Source organism: Lates calcarifer, linkage group LG23, assembly GCF_001640805.2.
Source record: "Lates calcarifer isolate ASB-BC8 linkage group LG23, TLL_Latcal_v3, whole genome shotgun sequence".
Classification (NCBI taxonomy): domain Eukaryota; kingdom Metazoa; phylum Chordata; class Actinopteri; family Centropomidae; genus Lates; species Lates calcarifer.
In genome coordinates, this window is record NC_066855.1 from 12,196,808 (window position 1) to 12,213,443 (window position 16,636).

The 16,636-nt window shown below is 39.1% G+C and overlaps 1 protein-coding gene across 5 annotated transcripts; it reads right to left on the bottom strand.

Annotated features, from left to right (window-relative positions):
- Positions 1–745: 745 nt before the first annotated feature.
- ascc1 (activating signal cointegrator 1 complex subunit 1) lies at positions 746–16,618 on the bottom strand. 5 transcript variants are annotated; one of them, XM_018699256.2, is made up of 10 exons: positions 16,347–16,618; positions 15,923–16,025; positions 15,697–15,794; positions 15,420–15,598; positions 15,111–15,244; positions 14,140–14,259; positions 13,891–14,015; positions 13,175–13,248; positions 11,444–11,588; positions 746–887 (listed from the first exon to the last, which is right to left on the bottom strand). In XM_018699256.2, the coding sequence occupies exons 1-9, from the start codon at positions 16,459–16,461 to the stop codon at positions 11,472–11,474; spliced, it is 1,065 nt and encodes a 354-aa protein (XP_018554772.1). In that variant the 5' UTR covers positions 16,462–16,618; the 3' UTR covers positions 746–887; positions 11,444–11,471. The 5 variants fall into 5 exon arrangements, with proteins under 5 accessions (XP_018554772.1, XP_018554770.1, XP_050922243.1 ...); XM_018699254.2 differs by lacking the exon at positions 746–887 and adding an exon at positions 3,651–4,538; XM_051066286.1 differs by lacking the exon at positions 746–887 and adding an exon at positions 6,913–7,116.
- Positions 16,619–16,636: the final 18 nt, after the last annotated feature.

Sequence of the window (16,636 nt, forward strand, 5' to 3'; positions counted from 1 at the left end):
ATGGCAGATCAATGAGTATCGATCAGGGAATACAGATACAGTTCAGAATATCGCAGTTACCCAGAAGGAGCTTGGAAATGGCTTTTGAGACTTGGGGCTAATGTCATAGATTTCCTTTTGAGTTGTATTTTATTCACTGTCATATAAGAAGATCCATAGATAAAAGTCCCCATTTAACCACAAAATACATTGGAAACTAGTGACCCTTTGGCATGTCAATTCAAGTGCTGTCAATTCTGAAAATATCAACAGAAAATAAGGCACCTTGAAAAAAATGAAGTAAAAATGTTATGTATCAAACATTTCATGTGGCACGAGCACACGCGTGCACGCGATTTTTCTTTTCGTACCCACGATCTTTAAACATACTATCCCCTGTTATATTTGCATATTGAAAAAGTATTTGTAATGTAGAAACTGTCAGTATAGCGTTTGTCTGCACTTCAGAGCGACAGTTAACTGTGCGCATCACCTGAGAAACCAACCCGCGTTACCTCCACAGGCAGCATCTCAAACACCAGGCTGCACGGATGAGATCGGAAAGGACAACACACAGTATAATTACACTTGAAACACTACTCACATCTCTGAAGCGATTCCAGTGTTTGATCTTACGGCTGTACTGGGAGATGGTTGACAGCCATTGCTCATCTTCCATGAAATTCCCGGCTTTTCCCGCCTCTTTCCCACTTTTCACGTCCACCTGGAGCGAGAAGCCCACGAGCAGGGACAGGCAAGCGACGATTCTCACAACGACCATGTTGCTCGGGCAGTTTGGTCTGGGATGTATCCTCCTCCTTCTGCTGCTGCTGCTGCTGCTGCTGTCCTCTAGCCAAGGATCCACACACACGCAAGACTACTGCTGCTACTGCTGCTGCTTCAACAGACTGAATGGAAATGAGAGAGAGGAGGAGGAGAAGGACAGGACAGAGACAGAGAGAGAGACAGAGAGAGAGAGAGAGAGAGAGAGAGAGAGGGAGGGAGGGAGTAAAAGGAGAGATTAGATCCTGCACTAATCATTTATTTCTGCTTACTTGGATTCATTATTTCAGTGTCTTTTCTGGCTTTTTTCCTGTTTGTAAGCAGCCCACACACTCTCTCAGAAATCCTGATAGTCACACTGCAAATGAATCATACAAGTGGAACAGATGTTTTATTGTTATACTGATGATCAATCAGATTTTATTCATTGTATTAAAAATGTTTCTGGCAAAAGGCCAGTGTTTGTCCAGTATTTGTGCCAGCCAAGACTCACTGGATCCAGCTATAACAGAATTAGACAGTGAAATTAGTGACTCGATTAAACAATGAAGTTGGAACAATATGTGGGGGGAAATTGCTGTAATTGAGTTAATACCATAAGTCAGTGGTGCCCAAAACTGGGCTCTCCAGACTGCTGAGGGTCACTGAAGGACTCCCAAGTGGCCCTGGGCCAAATGAGGTTCAATTTAGCTTAAAATGAGCTCCATTTCATTCTTAATTTATTCAGTAGCAGAAAGACAGAAAGAGAGAGGATGTGTACGAGTGACTCAGTCCAGACGTGTCTGTCTTAATGTAACATCTGAATCTTTGTCAGACACCCGGAACAAGACTTTCTTATGCTTCTGTGGTCTCAACAATAACTATGACTAACCAGTGGCTTTTTATATAGCTCGTGCTGATTGAGCATTAAAATGTAAACCCAACATTCTTGCTTAATTTCCCCTAAAGTAGTTTTAACAGTTTAACAACATATGCTGTGCCTTCAGAGGCAACATAACACTTATGGAGTGAAGTAATCAAATTCAATTTTGATTGAATCTTTTTTATTTAAGCTACAGTAAACACAGAAGTACAAAGTCAAAACCATGATAAAAAAAAAGCATTACTACTTTCCCATGATAAGCTCCAGCAAAGATGCAACTGATTATTTTCATAATGAATTCATCTGCTATTTTCTGAATTGTTGTTGTCTTCAGATGTCCTGTTTTGTCTGACTAACAGCCTAAAACCTAAAGAAATGTATCTTACTGTACAATAAGACGAAGGAAAGCAGCAAATTTTCACACCTGAGAAGTTTTAGTGGATATACAGTGTACTGGTCAGCAGATTTTGTTACCCTCAGGCGGAGGTTCAGTGCAAATGGTAAACCTGCCTCTATCCAGTGGCAACAAAATCCACCGACTCCTGTAAAGCTCACTAATTGACACACTGTATCTATTTTGTTTACTCTGTAGAAAGAACAACAATTTGCCGTTGGACAGAGCCAGGGTTGCTGTTTCCATCTATTACCAGGGATTTATGCTAAGTCAAGATAACCAGCTGTTGGCTGTAGCCATATAAAGTCTTTTCATGTAACTCTATGAAAGAAAGAGACTCCCTAAATGTCAAATTATTTCTTTAAGGACTAAATGTTATTTCAAGGTCCAAGAAAGGCATTTTTAAACATACATGGACATCCAGCTGGAGGCTGCCACATCTCGATGAATCCTTTAAGATTTTTATACGAGGTCTAAGTCAGTTTTCCCAAATGTGGTACAGGCTTTCATTCAGGGAACATGTCCAACATTAGAGGATCACTTCTCTTGTCTAAAATATTGTAAATCAACTCAGCCTTTTATTGTTTTTGCATTGTCTATATTGGCTGTTAAAGTAGATTAAACTGGTGATCAGTTATAACCAAAATAACCATTTCATCCTTCACTTCTGTCAGAAAATAAGACCACATTTTTTACTGTGGAACTGCAGCTTTACATCAAATGGAAACCTATCAGTGTCTCGCATTTCCCTGTAAATCAGCATGACTGAAACCTATTTGATACTGAAACCTTGAGGTCTTGACTAAAATTGAAAACACTCATTGGTTGGTCATTTCATTGGTTTGAACAATGCAGAATAATCCTTTGGATTGTGGGACCGAAGGGCTAAAATGTGATATATTCTGTTTTTTTCCTCAACAATCTGTGACCTCGAGTTTTGCTGCACCTGCACATCATTTCAAGTCTACCCACGTTATTCCTGCTGCTTCCTAAACTCTCCGTGCCCTCTCCCTCTCGCCTTCCTCCACTCTCTATTTCATCCCCATGAAGATAAACATAATCCGGTGCTCGGTGCAGATTCATTTGAGTTTAAGGTTACCAATACTGGTCAAGGCTGAGTAGCTGGGGGCAGGATCACATTCCTGTGATGCTGCTTAGCTGGCCCAACTAACTCTGGCGTTGAAACAGTTGATGTGGCAGTTGCAGGCTTTCCTGAGTGTGCAGAGCTCCAGAATGGGGAAGCAGGCAGCGGGAAAAAACATCCCGCAGCGTCGGGCAGCTGTGCACATCAACGGAGCGAGAGGCCAGACATGATGTGGTAATCAAGAGGTTGTCATCGGTCATGTCGCGACTGGGATGAATGCGCTGCAGATCGATGGTCGCACAGTTGAAATGGGGTCGCTGTGAGGCATTAAAAGACTGTGTTGTGCTTTGCATCATTAGCTTTTAAGGATTGTTTCAGAGCTGAGATGTTATTGGAGAGCCTCTCTCTGGACCGTGGAAGAGGAAATCTCTTGAGGGAGCCCTACATGTGCAAGAACAGCAACAGCAAATGGAAAACATGTTGATGAGAGGCTCTGAGTTGTTCATCACTTCAGATGGGATGTTTGAGGGATGAAAAGACTCAAAGGATGTTTTTTTTTTTTTTTTAATGCAGAGGGCTCTTATGAGCTTTCATCAGTATCTGAAGTAGCAGCACAGTGACCAGGAATCCCTAAGGACCAGTTATCACTGCAAACCACTTTTTATAATCAAAGTATATACGGTACAGAAAAAAAAATTCTAGCAAGTTTGTGCTTCGCTGATGGAAGCAGCTCCACACAACTTGTTTAACATCTTCTTTTACATATCAGAGTTACGCTGTGGAAGAGTGCCTTTAATTGTAAAGGGATTAACTGATGCCATCGGTTCCTCCAGTTCCTCTCTAGGCTGATGTTGATAAAACTTATCTATCCTGTTCACCAAGCATAATCAGTTTACACAAAAGGAGTTCAGGGAGAGGAGGCTTCATTTGAATAACATCAGACAAGACGGCAGCAAAATCTGAAGGCTTGCTTATCTATAAATATTTGCTGTCTACAAATGTAAACACAGTGCATCCCTTTTCTGTCTTGCAAACAGCTTGCAAGCCCCAACACGAGCTTCACTGCTTATCGAGGCTTTACATACGCTGACATGATGTAACAACTTGGTAGTAAGTATCGCTTCAGGAATTCCCGGGGCACAACAGTTGCAACAGGCCAAGGGTGCATGCTTTACACATTTATTTATTCCTGCTAAATTTGTACACAATATTAAAATGAGGGACCTCCTGTCTCCATGAAGGAAAATCCAACCCAAACAAATGGCAATTTTCCTCAACTTGTTTCAACAAAGGATCCAGCAAAGATGCGGTGACGCATTGTTGTAAGCACATTCGTGTTCATCGTCTGATGGAAACTTGTTACCATCAGCTGAGAGCTCCTTCATCAGCCAACATCAGCAAATACTTTCTGTCCTTCTGCCATGTTCATCAGTGACCTGCAACACATAATCGGTAATCAATATTTGTACTTTAAAGCAGGCAGCTAATGATTATTTTCATCAATGATTAACCTGTTTTTTTTGTCTTTTGATGAAGTGACATTATCGAGTAAATAAAATGTTGGAGAATCCAAAATTTCTGTTAGAGGCGATGTTTTAAAATAGCTTGTTTTGTCTGACCAACCTTCCAAATCCAAAACATGTTCAGTTTACAATGACCTAAAAAAAAAATCAAGCAGAAAATCTAGCAATGAAGCTGGAATTCAATCAATTATCCCAGTTGCAGTTAATTAAATTTCTGTTGAACTAATTGAATAATGTAATGTATAATGTGTAACATAACCCAGTAAAGGACAGAAAGGGTTAAATATAATATATAATCAATTCAGGTCTTTAGTTAAAACTACAGAAACACCAATACAAGCAACTGACTTGCAATGTATGAGAGTGTGTAGATTCTATGTTGAGGCAGACATACATATCTATTAATATTACTACCTTAATCTTCTTCTTTTATTCATATTTTTGTAATTAACATGCATATTCCATCCTTCTGTTGTTGGTTTTAAGTCTGTACATACGAACTCATAAGAAACATGAGTGGGGGGGGGGGACTATCAAAGGACTTAGACCTTCAAGGATGGGGAGTTTAGTATTATTAGTATTATTAAGTATTATTTTAAGTGTTATTTTCTTTATTGAGAATGTATTTTTTGCTTCTCCTCCTACTAACACATGTGCATATGCCAGTTATGGAAAGTTTAAATCGACAAAAAATGTAAAAAGTTGGTCAAAAAGAATAGTGAAACATAAAATATTCATGACGCGATAAAAAGAAAAAAACAAACACAATGTGTGACTGTACTTTTACAACAGCTACTACTGATGCTTTGTTTGTGAAGCAGTTACTGCCTGTGATAGGTGCTGCTACTGTAAAAAAATACAGCCTGAAAGCACATTCCTGGATAGGAGAGCCATCAAAAGAAGTTATTTTGAAAGTTGAGGAGAGAATAAACCACATTGGGACGCATTTAGTGAAGTAATCTCGAGTGACTTACAGCTGTAAGTGGAGCTGCTATAAATGTGTATAGATTTAATTCAATTGGATTCAAACTGGGTCACACAGCTATTAAAAGTGCAGAGTTAGTTGAGAGCAGTCTGACAGCAGTTTGCAAGAACTGTAGCTGCTGTTTTGCACTGCGGGCAGCAGCAGCAGGGGTGGAAGAGAGTGCAGCACCTTTTTCAATTAAATGTACACAATAGACAGAAGCTGGCTAATATTCTGAACTCTTGACATCAGACTCAGTAGATGATTTATTTTTAGTCTGCAATACGAAGTTTATACCAACTACTATAAGTGACAAATCCCCATCAGTTTCACTCTACATCCTACCAATAAGAAATTTTAGGAGGGGATGTCACACTGCTACACTTTGGAGTGGATGGAAACATTTGAATAGAAGTCAGGAGGAGGATTTGTTTAACAATTTGTAACTTTAAATATGGAGAGTTTACAGCAGTGAATCATCACTTTTGCATATTAAATGTGAGTCAATCACAGTGAGGGAGTCCATCACCCTCTGTCCTGAAATGATAAGTTGATCAAAGGAAATCAACTAGTGTGTCATTATTCTAGATTAAAAGACTGTATGTAATGTGAAAGGGGCCTCACCCATCTCTGCATTCCCCCTCAGTGCTATGAAGCGTTTTAGCATCTTTCAGCTAATTGTTTTGATTTCACAACAGTACCGTTTTGGTTCACTCTCACTGCTCTCAACAGTGTTGTTTCCATGTGCAACATGTAGCTATTTTCAGCACACTACCTGCCCAGTGCTTAACAACGAACAGATAAAGTTAGCAACTAGCTGGTGAACATGGTGGAGCACTTATTAAGATATTTCCCCCAGGAGTTGATGGAGGCAAAAATAAGTGCTAAAAAAGAGGAGTGAAGAATGGATTTGTATTTGTCAGGTTGGCAGAAACTCAATTCCAAGTGAATGCTAATGCTAAATAATGTGATGATGTGTTCAGTTTGTGTTTACACAACTTGTTCTATTGTCATACACAAATGCCCACAAATGGCCAAAAGATCTGTTAAGGCTGTTATAATGTCCCAACTGACTAAATGAATTTGAGGTTTAAATTAACAGAAAAACAATCCTATCTTTACAGACATTATGTTGTTACTTCTCCATGTTTTTCTCTTACCTTGGTAATCACTTGGTCAGACAAAACATGCAATTTTAAGACACCACTTTGTGACATTGTCAGGGACATTTTTCAGTATCTTTTGACGATTTATATATTAAACAATTATCAGAAAAACAAAGCAATAGAGATGAATCGATAATGAAAGTTAGTTGCAGCCCTATTTTAAACTCTCACTGCTGCAGAGTGTACATAAAGTAAACAGCAGCTCTGAATGACTACCTGCTGTTCAAACACACTTGGCTTTGTGCCTCTCCTCCCTGTGTGAATGCCTCCAGCAGTAAACAGACGTGGACAGCTGCAGGCAGCCTCCAGACTCAGCACTCTGAATGATAAAGAGCTGCTGCAGGGATCACCTGCCTTCTCACTGGAGACACAGATTAGACATTTCAAATACTCCAGCCTTGGCTGTCCATCAAGGCCACTCATGCCCATTAGTGACAGAGTGATTAGTGTGAAATTCAAACGGCGGTGACACTCGACTGTAGAGTCACATCCGACATGAGAGAACAATCAAAGGAAGGCACCCTGTCATACTTCGCAGCTAACGACATTCAATTTGAAAGATTCATCAGCTTTGTTTGACAGGATCATTTATAGGGCGCCTTTATAACTTCTCATGGATAGATGAGTTTGATCAGATGAATACTTCCTGAAAACAGTCCTAGGATTCAATCTTGTTAGAGGAAAACATGACACCAACAGTTTGTTTCTTTTCAGTTAATTGGGTTTGTTTTAAATTATTTTATGCGTTGCTCTGTTAAATGAACCTGATCAGCATTTGCGCTTTAAGGTACACGTGGGTAAAACGTACCATTACCGTGAACAGCAAATAGGCACTTTAACGATTTCATGCGTGTTGTTACTTGCTCCGAGCATGCTAAACAAACATATCTACTCTATTACCAGCATTTTCCCACCAGCAAATGTTACTGCCAGTCCTCCTGAATGAAAGCTTAATTTCTAATTATACTATGAAAATTGCACAGCGCGCTTCTGAATATCAAAACCCAAAATGAGCTAAAAAAAAAAAAAAGTTTGACATTGATCAAGTAAGACCTATTTCAAACAGCCTTTGCATAAAAAAAGGCTTCTTTGAAAACTGGCATGAAATTAAATATGCAAATTGGACAGAGGCCAAAACAATACTTGGTTGAGATAACACACATATGAATTCTCATTACTGAAAGGTTCACTGCAAGTTTTTAACTCTATGGGCTCATCTAAGTGATTGCTTTTGCTTTCACTTTCTTTTAAACCACAGCTTATTTATTTCTACACTTTTAACACAGGAGAAAAAAGTAAATAAACTGGAGATCTTTTTTCAGCTGGTTTTACATCGCAAAGGCTTGTTTTCAGCAGACACAGTGAACCAGCCTACATATTTGACTCATCAGTGCATGTAAACAAGCACACATGCCTGCAAAGACAACCAAACTGTTTAACATTTTAATTAAAATCCTGCTCCTGTGTCTCCTCAGATCTTCAGAAATAGAGACGCAAATCCATTGAGGAAACAGGTTTGCGGCTAGCACAAACAGATACAGAGGTCTTATTTATCTGCCTTATTGAAAGGGACACATGCTAGTCTCCAAATCTCAAGGGTGAGACTGGACATTTCCACAGCAGGAAGGGGAGAGCTGACTAATTAGGGTGAGAGATGTGGCAGGGACAGAAGAAAGATGTTTGTCGGGCAGTGCGTAAGCAAGCTCACCCACACAGACATGCATAGCAACATAATTTTGTCGAGAATCAGTTCAAATCAATCCGTCTTCCAGAAATCTATGGAAATCAAACAAACGTGTACCAGTGTTTTTAAATGAAATCTTTATAAATGAAACATCTTTGGGTTTTGCTCCGTTTGTCGGACAACATAAAAGATTTAAAGATGTCACCTTGGACTCTGGGAAACTATGAGAGGCATTCTTCCACAATACCTCAGTCCCCCTGCTTATAATGTATGAGCAGTATACTGTATAAATAATAAATAAATGGTCTATTACACACTATATGTTGGCAAAATTACAACTATATTATGGTGTATTACCGTTTATCAAATGTTGTATAGTGCTTATAAATGCAAAATGTTTTTGAATTTTTCACTATTTTCTGACATTTTGATCGATTAATTGAAAACATTACTGAATAATAGCTGATGAGCAGCCGTAGTCCAATACGCTCCAGATGCTATGCAGCAAACATGAAAAACATGCAAACATCTTCTACTGAAATCTCCATACAAATGAAATCTGTTTTGAGAGTGTGAGTCTGTCTACAGATGACGTATGTTCCTTCACGTGTTTTCAGTGGGATCATTAGAGAAGACATCTGCCCAACACGTCCTTAATCATGTCCCTGCCAAAAGAAACAAGGACGCACAGTCTAATGAATTTCATTAACTTGCAAACCTTCTCTCTCTCTCTTTCTCTCTCTGCTTTTATGAGCAATAGTATTGGCAATTCCCTGAGTCCTCACTGTATCAGTTACCTGAGAGTGGCGTTAAGCTGGATGTGTACTCCTGACCCACTAACAAGCATGCTCTCAGGAGACTGAGAGTGGATAATTAGGCCTCTTTTCTGGGTCTGAAAAGATAAATCTTATGCCCAGACAGTGCAACAGCCAATGCACGGACAGCTCGACTGGCTGGCTGGCTGTTTTCTGATGACGAAATTTGCATGTCCCTGTCTAATGGTGTCTGTTGACACAGCTCCAGAAGCACGGGGGGGGAGAAAAAAAAATCACGCCACTGCTGAAACGGGAGGGTGGACAGCACAGGATGGTAGAGCTGACAAACAGAAAGGGCCCTCAGTTTCCATCAGCGTAACTTTTGGCCATTCGGCAATCACCCTCCTGCATGCCAAGCAGAGAGCATCGGCAGCTGAGGGGAGGGCTGCAAAAAAAAAAAAAAAAAAAAAAAAAAAAAACCCTCTGACAGCAAGAGCAAGTGACCAGGCTGTCTGTCCAATGTCTGTATTCACTGACACACTCAGCAGACGGGAGTGGGAACAAGGTTGTGGTTCGTGTAGGAAGGGCACTGATAAAGAAGACTGAAAAAAAAAAAATACCCAGACTGGTATAATAAATCATGTCAGTGACGCATTAACACATTCATGAGGCTGAGAGATGAAAGGAAATGGGTAATACTTATTATGACTTCCAGTAGTGGAAGTCATAATAAGCCGATCTGGATCGGCGTGAAACTCAACCAGCTAGTTTCAACAGCTATGAAAGCTCTCTGGTTTGGCACAAGATTTATTTTTGAAACTATTATTATGATTTTTGCAGGTGAACTACATATTTGCTGAGTCATGAAATACCTAACTCTCACAATCTGTTTGTAAAAGTCTGAGTTTGTCAAAACAGAGCAGGCAGGATTAACTAAACAGTGGTAAGAAGGTTTTCATCGGCTATTTCAGTTATTGTGTTTGACAGTGAGACAAAAAAATATTTTAATTATAAATTATTCAATATAACATGTCAGTAACACTGACTTCATGTATGACCAGAGCATATGAGATACATCAGCCAATCACTTCACATATGGCCAGCCAACAGTAAGAGGGACACTTTTCAATATATTCTATTGCATTTTTTTTTTACAGCTAGTAGGTGGATTTGGATATTTGGGTATTGATACCTACAAGCTGATAAACAGTAGACATTTAACCAGTGGTGGAAGAAGTACTCAAATACTTTACTTAAAGCTGTTATATGCAAGTTTTTGATATTCCTACATAGTCAACATTGATATAACATCTGTTTACTTATCAAGAGCTTCAGCCATCATTGTATTTACAAGACAAAAGGTTAGTGTATGCTATGTAGTGATAGCAAAAACCAAGTAAAAGTAGCAATACTACAAAACTAAAATACTCCATTACAAGTAAAAGTCCTGATTTCAAGATAATGATAAATGTAGTGGAGAATAATGTACAATGTTTGCCCCTGAAATGTAGTTGAGTTGAGGTATAAAGTAATACATCAAAGCAAATGGAAACACACACATCAAGTTTCTCTGATAGATTTCATCACTGTGTTCAAAAAATGCTTTTTTTTCTTCAACAGTCTAATTTCATACACAAAGTTGGTCTGTCATCTCATCTTCTAAGAGAGCGACATTGCTCACATAGGAACATTATTTTACTGGGATTCGCATGCAAAATAAAATCCTCCTATTTTTAGCTAAAGTAAACACATGCTATTTTCAAAGTCGAGACAAAAGGAGGGTAAACGGTGAAGGTATTGATGGAATTAAAAAAAAAAATGTTTTCTGTTGCTTGTCTGTTCCATTAAAATGTATTTTCTGCCATTTACTCTGATGTTGTTTGACTCAAGATTCCCTGAAGAGAACCAGTTGTCTGGAGACTGAAGTACAAAAACACCAAATTCAACTGCCTAGAGCATTTTAGAATGGATTTGCATGCATGTTTCATCTTTTTGAGTGAGCTTTAGTCTCAAATTTCAATCATTCTACAACCTGATGGTTTTACTTTCCTCTATAAACAGCTCCTGTTGGGCTTTATAAAACAAAGAATTTGGTTCAGATACAGGTGTAGCAAGTCATCTGCAATTAAGAAAAAAAAAAAAAAATCAATCAAAAAAAATCCTATTCTGCCACCTACTGGCCAACACTGGTAAGACTGCTTCAGTGTTCTGAACTAGAAACTTAACTTCCTCACTATTTTATTTCTTACCTCAGAATGTACTCAGCTGTGTAGCAGGTCATGAGAAGTTGACGCTCCCTGCAGACGTGTAGTAGCCTGTACAATCTGTTGAATATCTCTGGGACAGCAGGACAGTGTTCAGCTCAAACTCTCCAAAACGATAAGCGCCAAATTTCTGTGATGAAAACAGCAGATGTTGAATAAAAAACTTCAACAATACAAAACTTCATCATCATTTTTCGCTAATTCTGAATAACATTTACAGCATCTTACCGATATCAAAACAGTCCAACTTCTGAATAACTTAAAAAAGTCGGTACTGAGGTTAAAAAGTCAGCCCTACTTGTCAAACTCTGTGGTGAAAAGATGATGAGCTGTCAGTCACAAACATGGTGTTACCATGGTTACAGGCGACTGAGCATTTGGTTGGCACCCTTGTGTCATTTTCAGAGAAAGGAAAATCAAGGATTTTGGTATTCAAAGAAAGACATCCTCTGCACCAGAGAGGAGAGGGAGGTGAATTTCAGAGCTTTCTATCTGCAGTGTCAATTTGGTGTTCCATTTTACCTGTCACTCACATAGAAAGAGCACCTGGAAGATCTTCTAGGTCTGGCTCTGACAAGTGTGTCTTTAAAAAATAAATCAACCAGAACTCTCCTTTTTGAATTTTATGAGTATATTGAGGACAAATAACTGAAATGAGCAGCTGTCACTGGAGATGGCCTGACAAACATACAACTGACTACTGCTTGTTTAGGTTTTGAATTTTTGCATTTTTATGAATATAATGTTTCATTCCTTGACGATATTTTTGTCAGCTGACATGTGCTTCGCATAATGAATGCTGACAGTCTAACGCCCGTCACACACCAGAAGACTTTGAGAGAAACAACACAGTAATGACAGCTAATGACAGATGAAGCGCCCTCAGCAGAGCCTACAATGTGGGTGTTTTTGGCAAAACCGACCATCACACAACCGCACATTACACTAATAACACACCAGAATGAATCAGTGACCCCACACTGCTAAAGACAGGAGGAAAATGTCCTAAATATTACTCTTGTTTTGGAATCAAGGCGACCATGATTAGGTTCTAGAAGATCATTTAATTACGTATTTTACACTGCATCTGATCTGAGAGCATAATGATTTAGTCCAAGCCTGAAATCAAAAACATCTTCTGCAATAGTCAATGAGAACAAATCAGTACAAAAATTAACCTGGTTATCCTCTGCACATGCATCTATGCTGTTCCACCCAAAGACCTACATCTCCGTTTAAAGACTTATATACTGGTTGAGCTCTTATATCCCAGTGGGATTCGAAATATAGTGGAAATGTCAACCACAGATGAAAACCTGTGTACTGTATGTGGAATATGCAGACAAACTTGCCTCAGCTACATTGCTGCAGCTGCCTAGATAAAGCAACCAAGATCTAGTTAATTTCCATACACATTTTAGTTTATTATTTCTAAAGTCTCTCATAGAAATTACCTATTTTTTCACATTTTAGGCTACATTTCTCAGAGCTGACCAAAATTATAGGTTATTTAAGGACTTGTGTGTTTACAGCAGAATGTTTAAGCAGGCCCATATTCACGCTCTTCATTTGGACTATAGCTAAAAACAATTAAATCCTAATGTGTAATTTGTCATCTGTTGGATCTGAGAGAATAGCTGTCAAGTGGTGAGTACATGTCTGGATGTTTGTAATTTAGTAGTTTGAAAGGGCAGGCAGGAGTACATTTCTTCTAACCTTTAATATGTTTCTGGCATCAAAAGCCTCTCTTTCGCTCGTGGTTTGTCTTCCTGTGCTGCCCGAGTCTTCAGCTGGAAAAACACCAGTGTTAAATACAAGCTCAACAATGTAGCACAGGGAAAAAAAACAGATATATTATCTACTGATCAAATAAACATGTTTGCTTGCTGACACAGTTGTACAGTTGTTGTGCAACAGTAAAGTGAGAATCAAGGTCAGTTAGTTTGTGAAATTGGCTTGTTAAATGGGTACTTGGGTACAGTGGATTTTCATAGGACGTGTCCACATGCTGGTAAACATGGTCAGCAGTGCTCATGGCCCCTCTCTTGTGTTGTGTTGTTGGTCAGAGCAGTACAAATTTGAGAACTGGGGCTGGACTTGATCCATGGCCAAAATGAATGAAGCCATTGTCACAGTACTTGGAAAACACGCCGCTTGGTGCACGTAAACAGAGCTGCAGCCAAACACAGGACTAGCTGCCTGACGCTGCTTCTCTTAGGGAATCTGTTGCTGTAATTGTTCAAGATTCAGCTTTGTCGTCACTGCTGCTCCATCCCAAGCCAAGAGATAACAAGGGAACATTGGCAAATACGTTCAGAGCAGGAGCTACCAATGTGAGCTACCACGGCGGGTCAATAATTTTGTTTTTACACGAGCTACAGGCACAGATGCTGTTTGCATCTGCACCAGTCATGCGTATGTAATGTTTTTACCTGTGGAGTCCTTTCTGAACAAAGTGTTTATCACAGTGCCATGCAGCTTCACTTTGTCCCATTCTCTGACCATCAGCCCTGTAGAGACAAAGTGCTCTACCAGCCGGTCTGCAATCACCTGCAACCTGAAGTATTTAAACAAAGAAATCAGAAACAGAGATTCGAGCAGGAGGAACATTTCTACACAGTGAGGTGTCAACTATTTAAATCTACTCATTTATTCACAGGATTTGTTACTGATCCACTTACTTGTCAGATCCATCTTTCACACTGACTTTGGCATACAGGACATCCACCATCGCTGGGTCATCATTCATGTACTCTATACCTGTCACCTCCAATGGCAGAGGGTTTCCTTCTGTGATGTCCCTGATGAAAGACAGCACAGGTTAAGCAATATGATGGAATGAACTTCAGCTGTCTGTAATATCTTATTGTGTATGTGAGCTGGCTTGTAATCTAATTTACACAATCAAATCCAATATAATTACATCTAATATAATTTAACTTCTTAATGGAACAATTAAAGAGTTCATTAACTCTTAAAGGATAAGGCTGGTGATAATGTATGTTTTTCTTATCGTCAGCAAATCCAATGAATGGACCAAATCCAACAATACAATAATCTGTTTCTCAGTACTTTGTAACCTCCCTAGCCTGTGAGTCTTACTCAGTCCAGAGTCCATCCATTAATTCTTAAGATTTAAGTGTTTGCAAACAGGTCACAAATATATACTTTCACTTGAAAAACAGGCCTAATAATTTCCTAAAACAGCTGAGCACAGTAGTTTATTAATTTTTGGCAAACACTGCTTGCACAGGTGTAAATACCATATCTGTTGGGGACTATTTTCAGCTGTGGATCTGCTGCTCCAGTGAGTAATCATATCAGCAGGATGGTGTATGTGAGATTGACTAAAAATAAACTACTGTGCCCATGTTCGTTGTAATGAAGGAACAGGTTGGCCAACAATTGAGGTCTGCAGATGAGAGGAATAATTTATGTTGAGCTTTGCATTCACAGGGAATTCTTGTTGATCAGAATCAATTCATTCTTGATTTTCACGGGCTTTGCTAAAAGTAAGAAATATATATAATATCACCAGATTTATCCTTTAAAGCAGTCATTTTAGTTTAGTTTCCATAAAGTCTTGTTTTTATCTCAAATAAAGACACAGTTAAAACCTTAGTATGATATAATAACTTCGTCTGGCCCCTACCTAATGAAGTTTTGACACTCTTGGAGGTGTTCACAGGCTTTTCTCACTTCTGTCTCATTTAACAGAGCCAGGGTGCCGATTGTCAGGTGAAGCTTTGCAGGGTTCTGAAAGATGCTTTCCTCTACCCCATGATCCTACACATCAGACACAGAAGAATAAGAATGAAAATGGAGCAAAAACAAGGCAATAATAAAAAAATAAAATTTTACAGACAATTATGATAGTTGTGAAATTGGATATTAAGTGCAAAGGATTAAATGAGGGATGTGCAACAAATAATTAAATGATAATTATGTAGGTGTAATATACCTGTGAACACTGCTGCAACACCTCGTCTTTAAATCTCACGAATCCTTCTTGAATCTTGGGATCATTCAGAGGGAATGACAGGAAGTGAGTGAACGGCTGCTTTCTCCGGAAACTGTCAACAAGGACCTCAACTCGTGTGACAGCAGATGAGACTGCGGCTTTGTGGGAACCTGTGATAACTGTCAGAAGATGGAAGAAAGTTGACAGAAAAGCTCTTGTTTCAGAGTGTGCACTCTCATTTGTTGTATGATGGCTAGATTCGCTCTTTAATCCTCACCAATCTGTCCTTCCATGCCTTGTTTCGGGATGCTGATAGATGTCTTTGTGTCAGACTCTAGACGTCTGCGTGTCTCTCCTTTTTTCCCAATGATGTATCTGTGGAACAATGAAGGTAACACAGAAACACAGGCTCATGTTATTCTGTTTAAACACACAACCTAATAAGCCATTTAAGTTAAGGAAGACACACAACAGTCATCAAATGCATTTTGTCAATAACTCACTTGTAAAGAACACTTGGGACATCAATTGCACAGCGGTATCCTTTGTCAGTCTGTTCAATGATGTAGGTGTCACAGGTTTCATCTGCTGCAAGATCTTCACTCTCTGAATATGTTAAATCACAAACATACAAATATAGGCATTATATTAGCAGTGTGATTAATCCTCCTTCGAGAGAGGCTTTTGTGTTCACTGTGTTAAAAAGGTGTTGATTCAACTGTATGATCATGTTGGAGGATGTAGTCTGTGGTGCTGTTGAACTGTACTGCTTTCTGTTGACAGGTGCTCCTATTATTTTTTCTTACCCATTCAAATCAGTGGGCTACAGTTCAGGGCAGGGCTGTTGTATTAGACTACATTAGTTTTAGCGAGGTGTACCTAACAAACTGACAACTGAGTGTGTTGTAGCTGTTAGCACTAACTAACCTGGTGGTCCCATGTACGAAAAATCCTCTTCTTCTTCATAATGTTCTTCCTTAATGACATTTCTCCGGTATATTCTTCCATTTATATTGATAAGATGTGGACGCAAAACGTCCATAATGTAAACTTGATAATGTTAACTAAGCCCAAGCTAAACTCACAACACATAAAATAGTCTTGTTAGCTCGCTGCTAATGTAGCTAGCTTGGTAACGTACGCAGGTTGATGTTCACGTATCACTTGGGCTGCTAGTTACGTCTTCGTAGATCTACAAATGGAACTGAAAGACTACT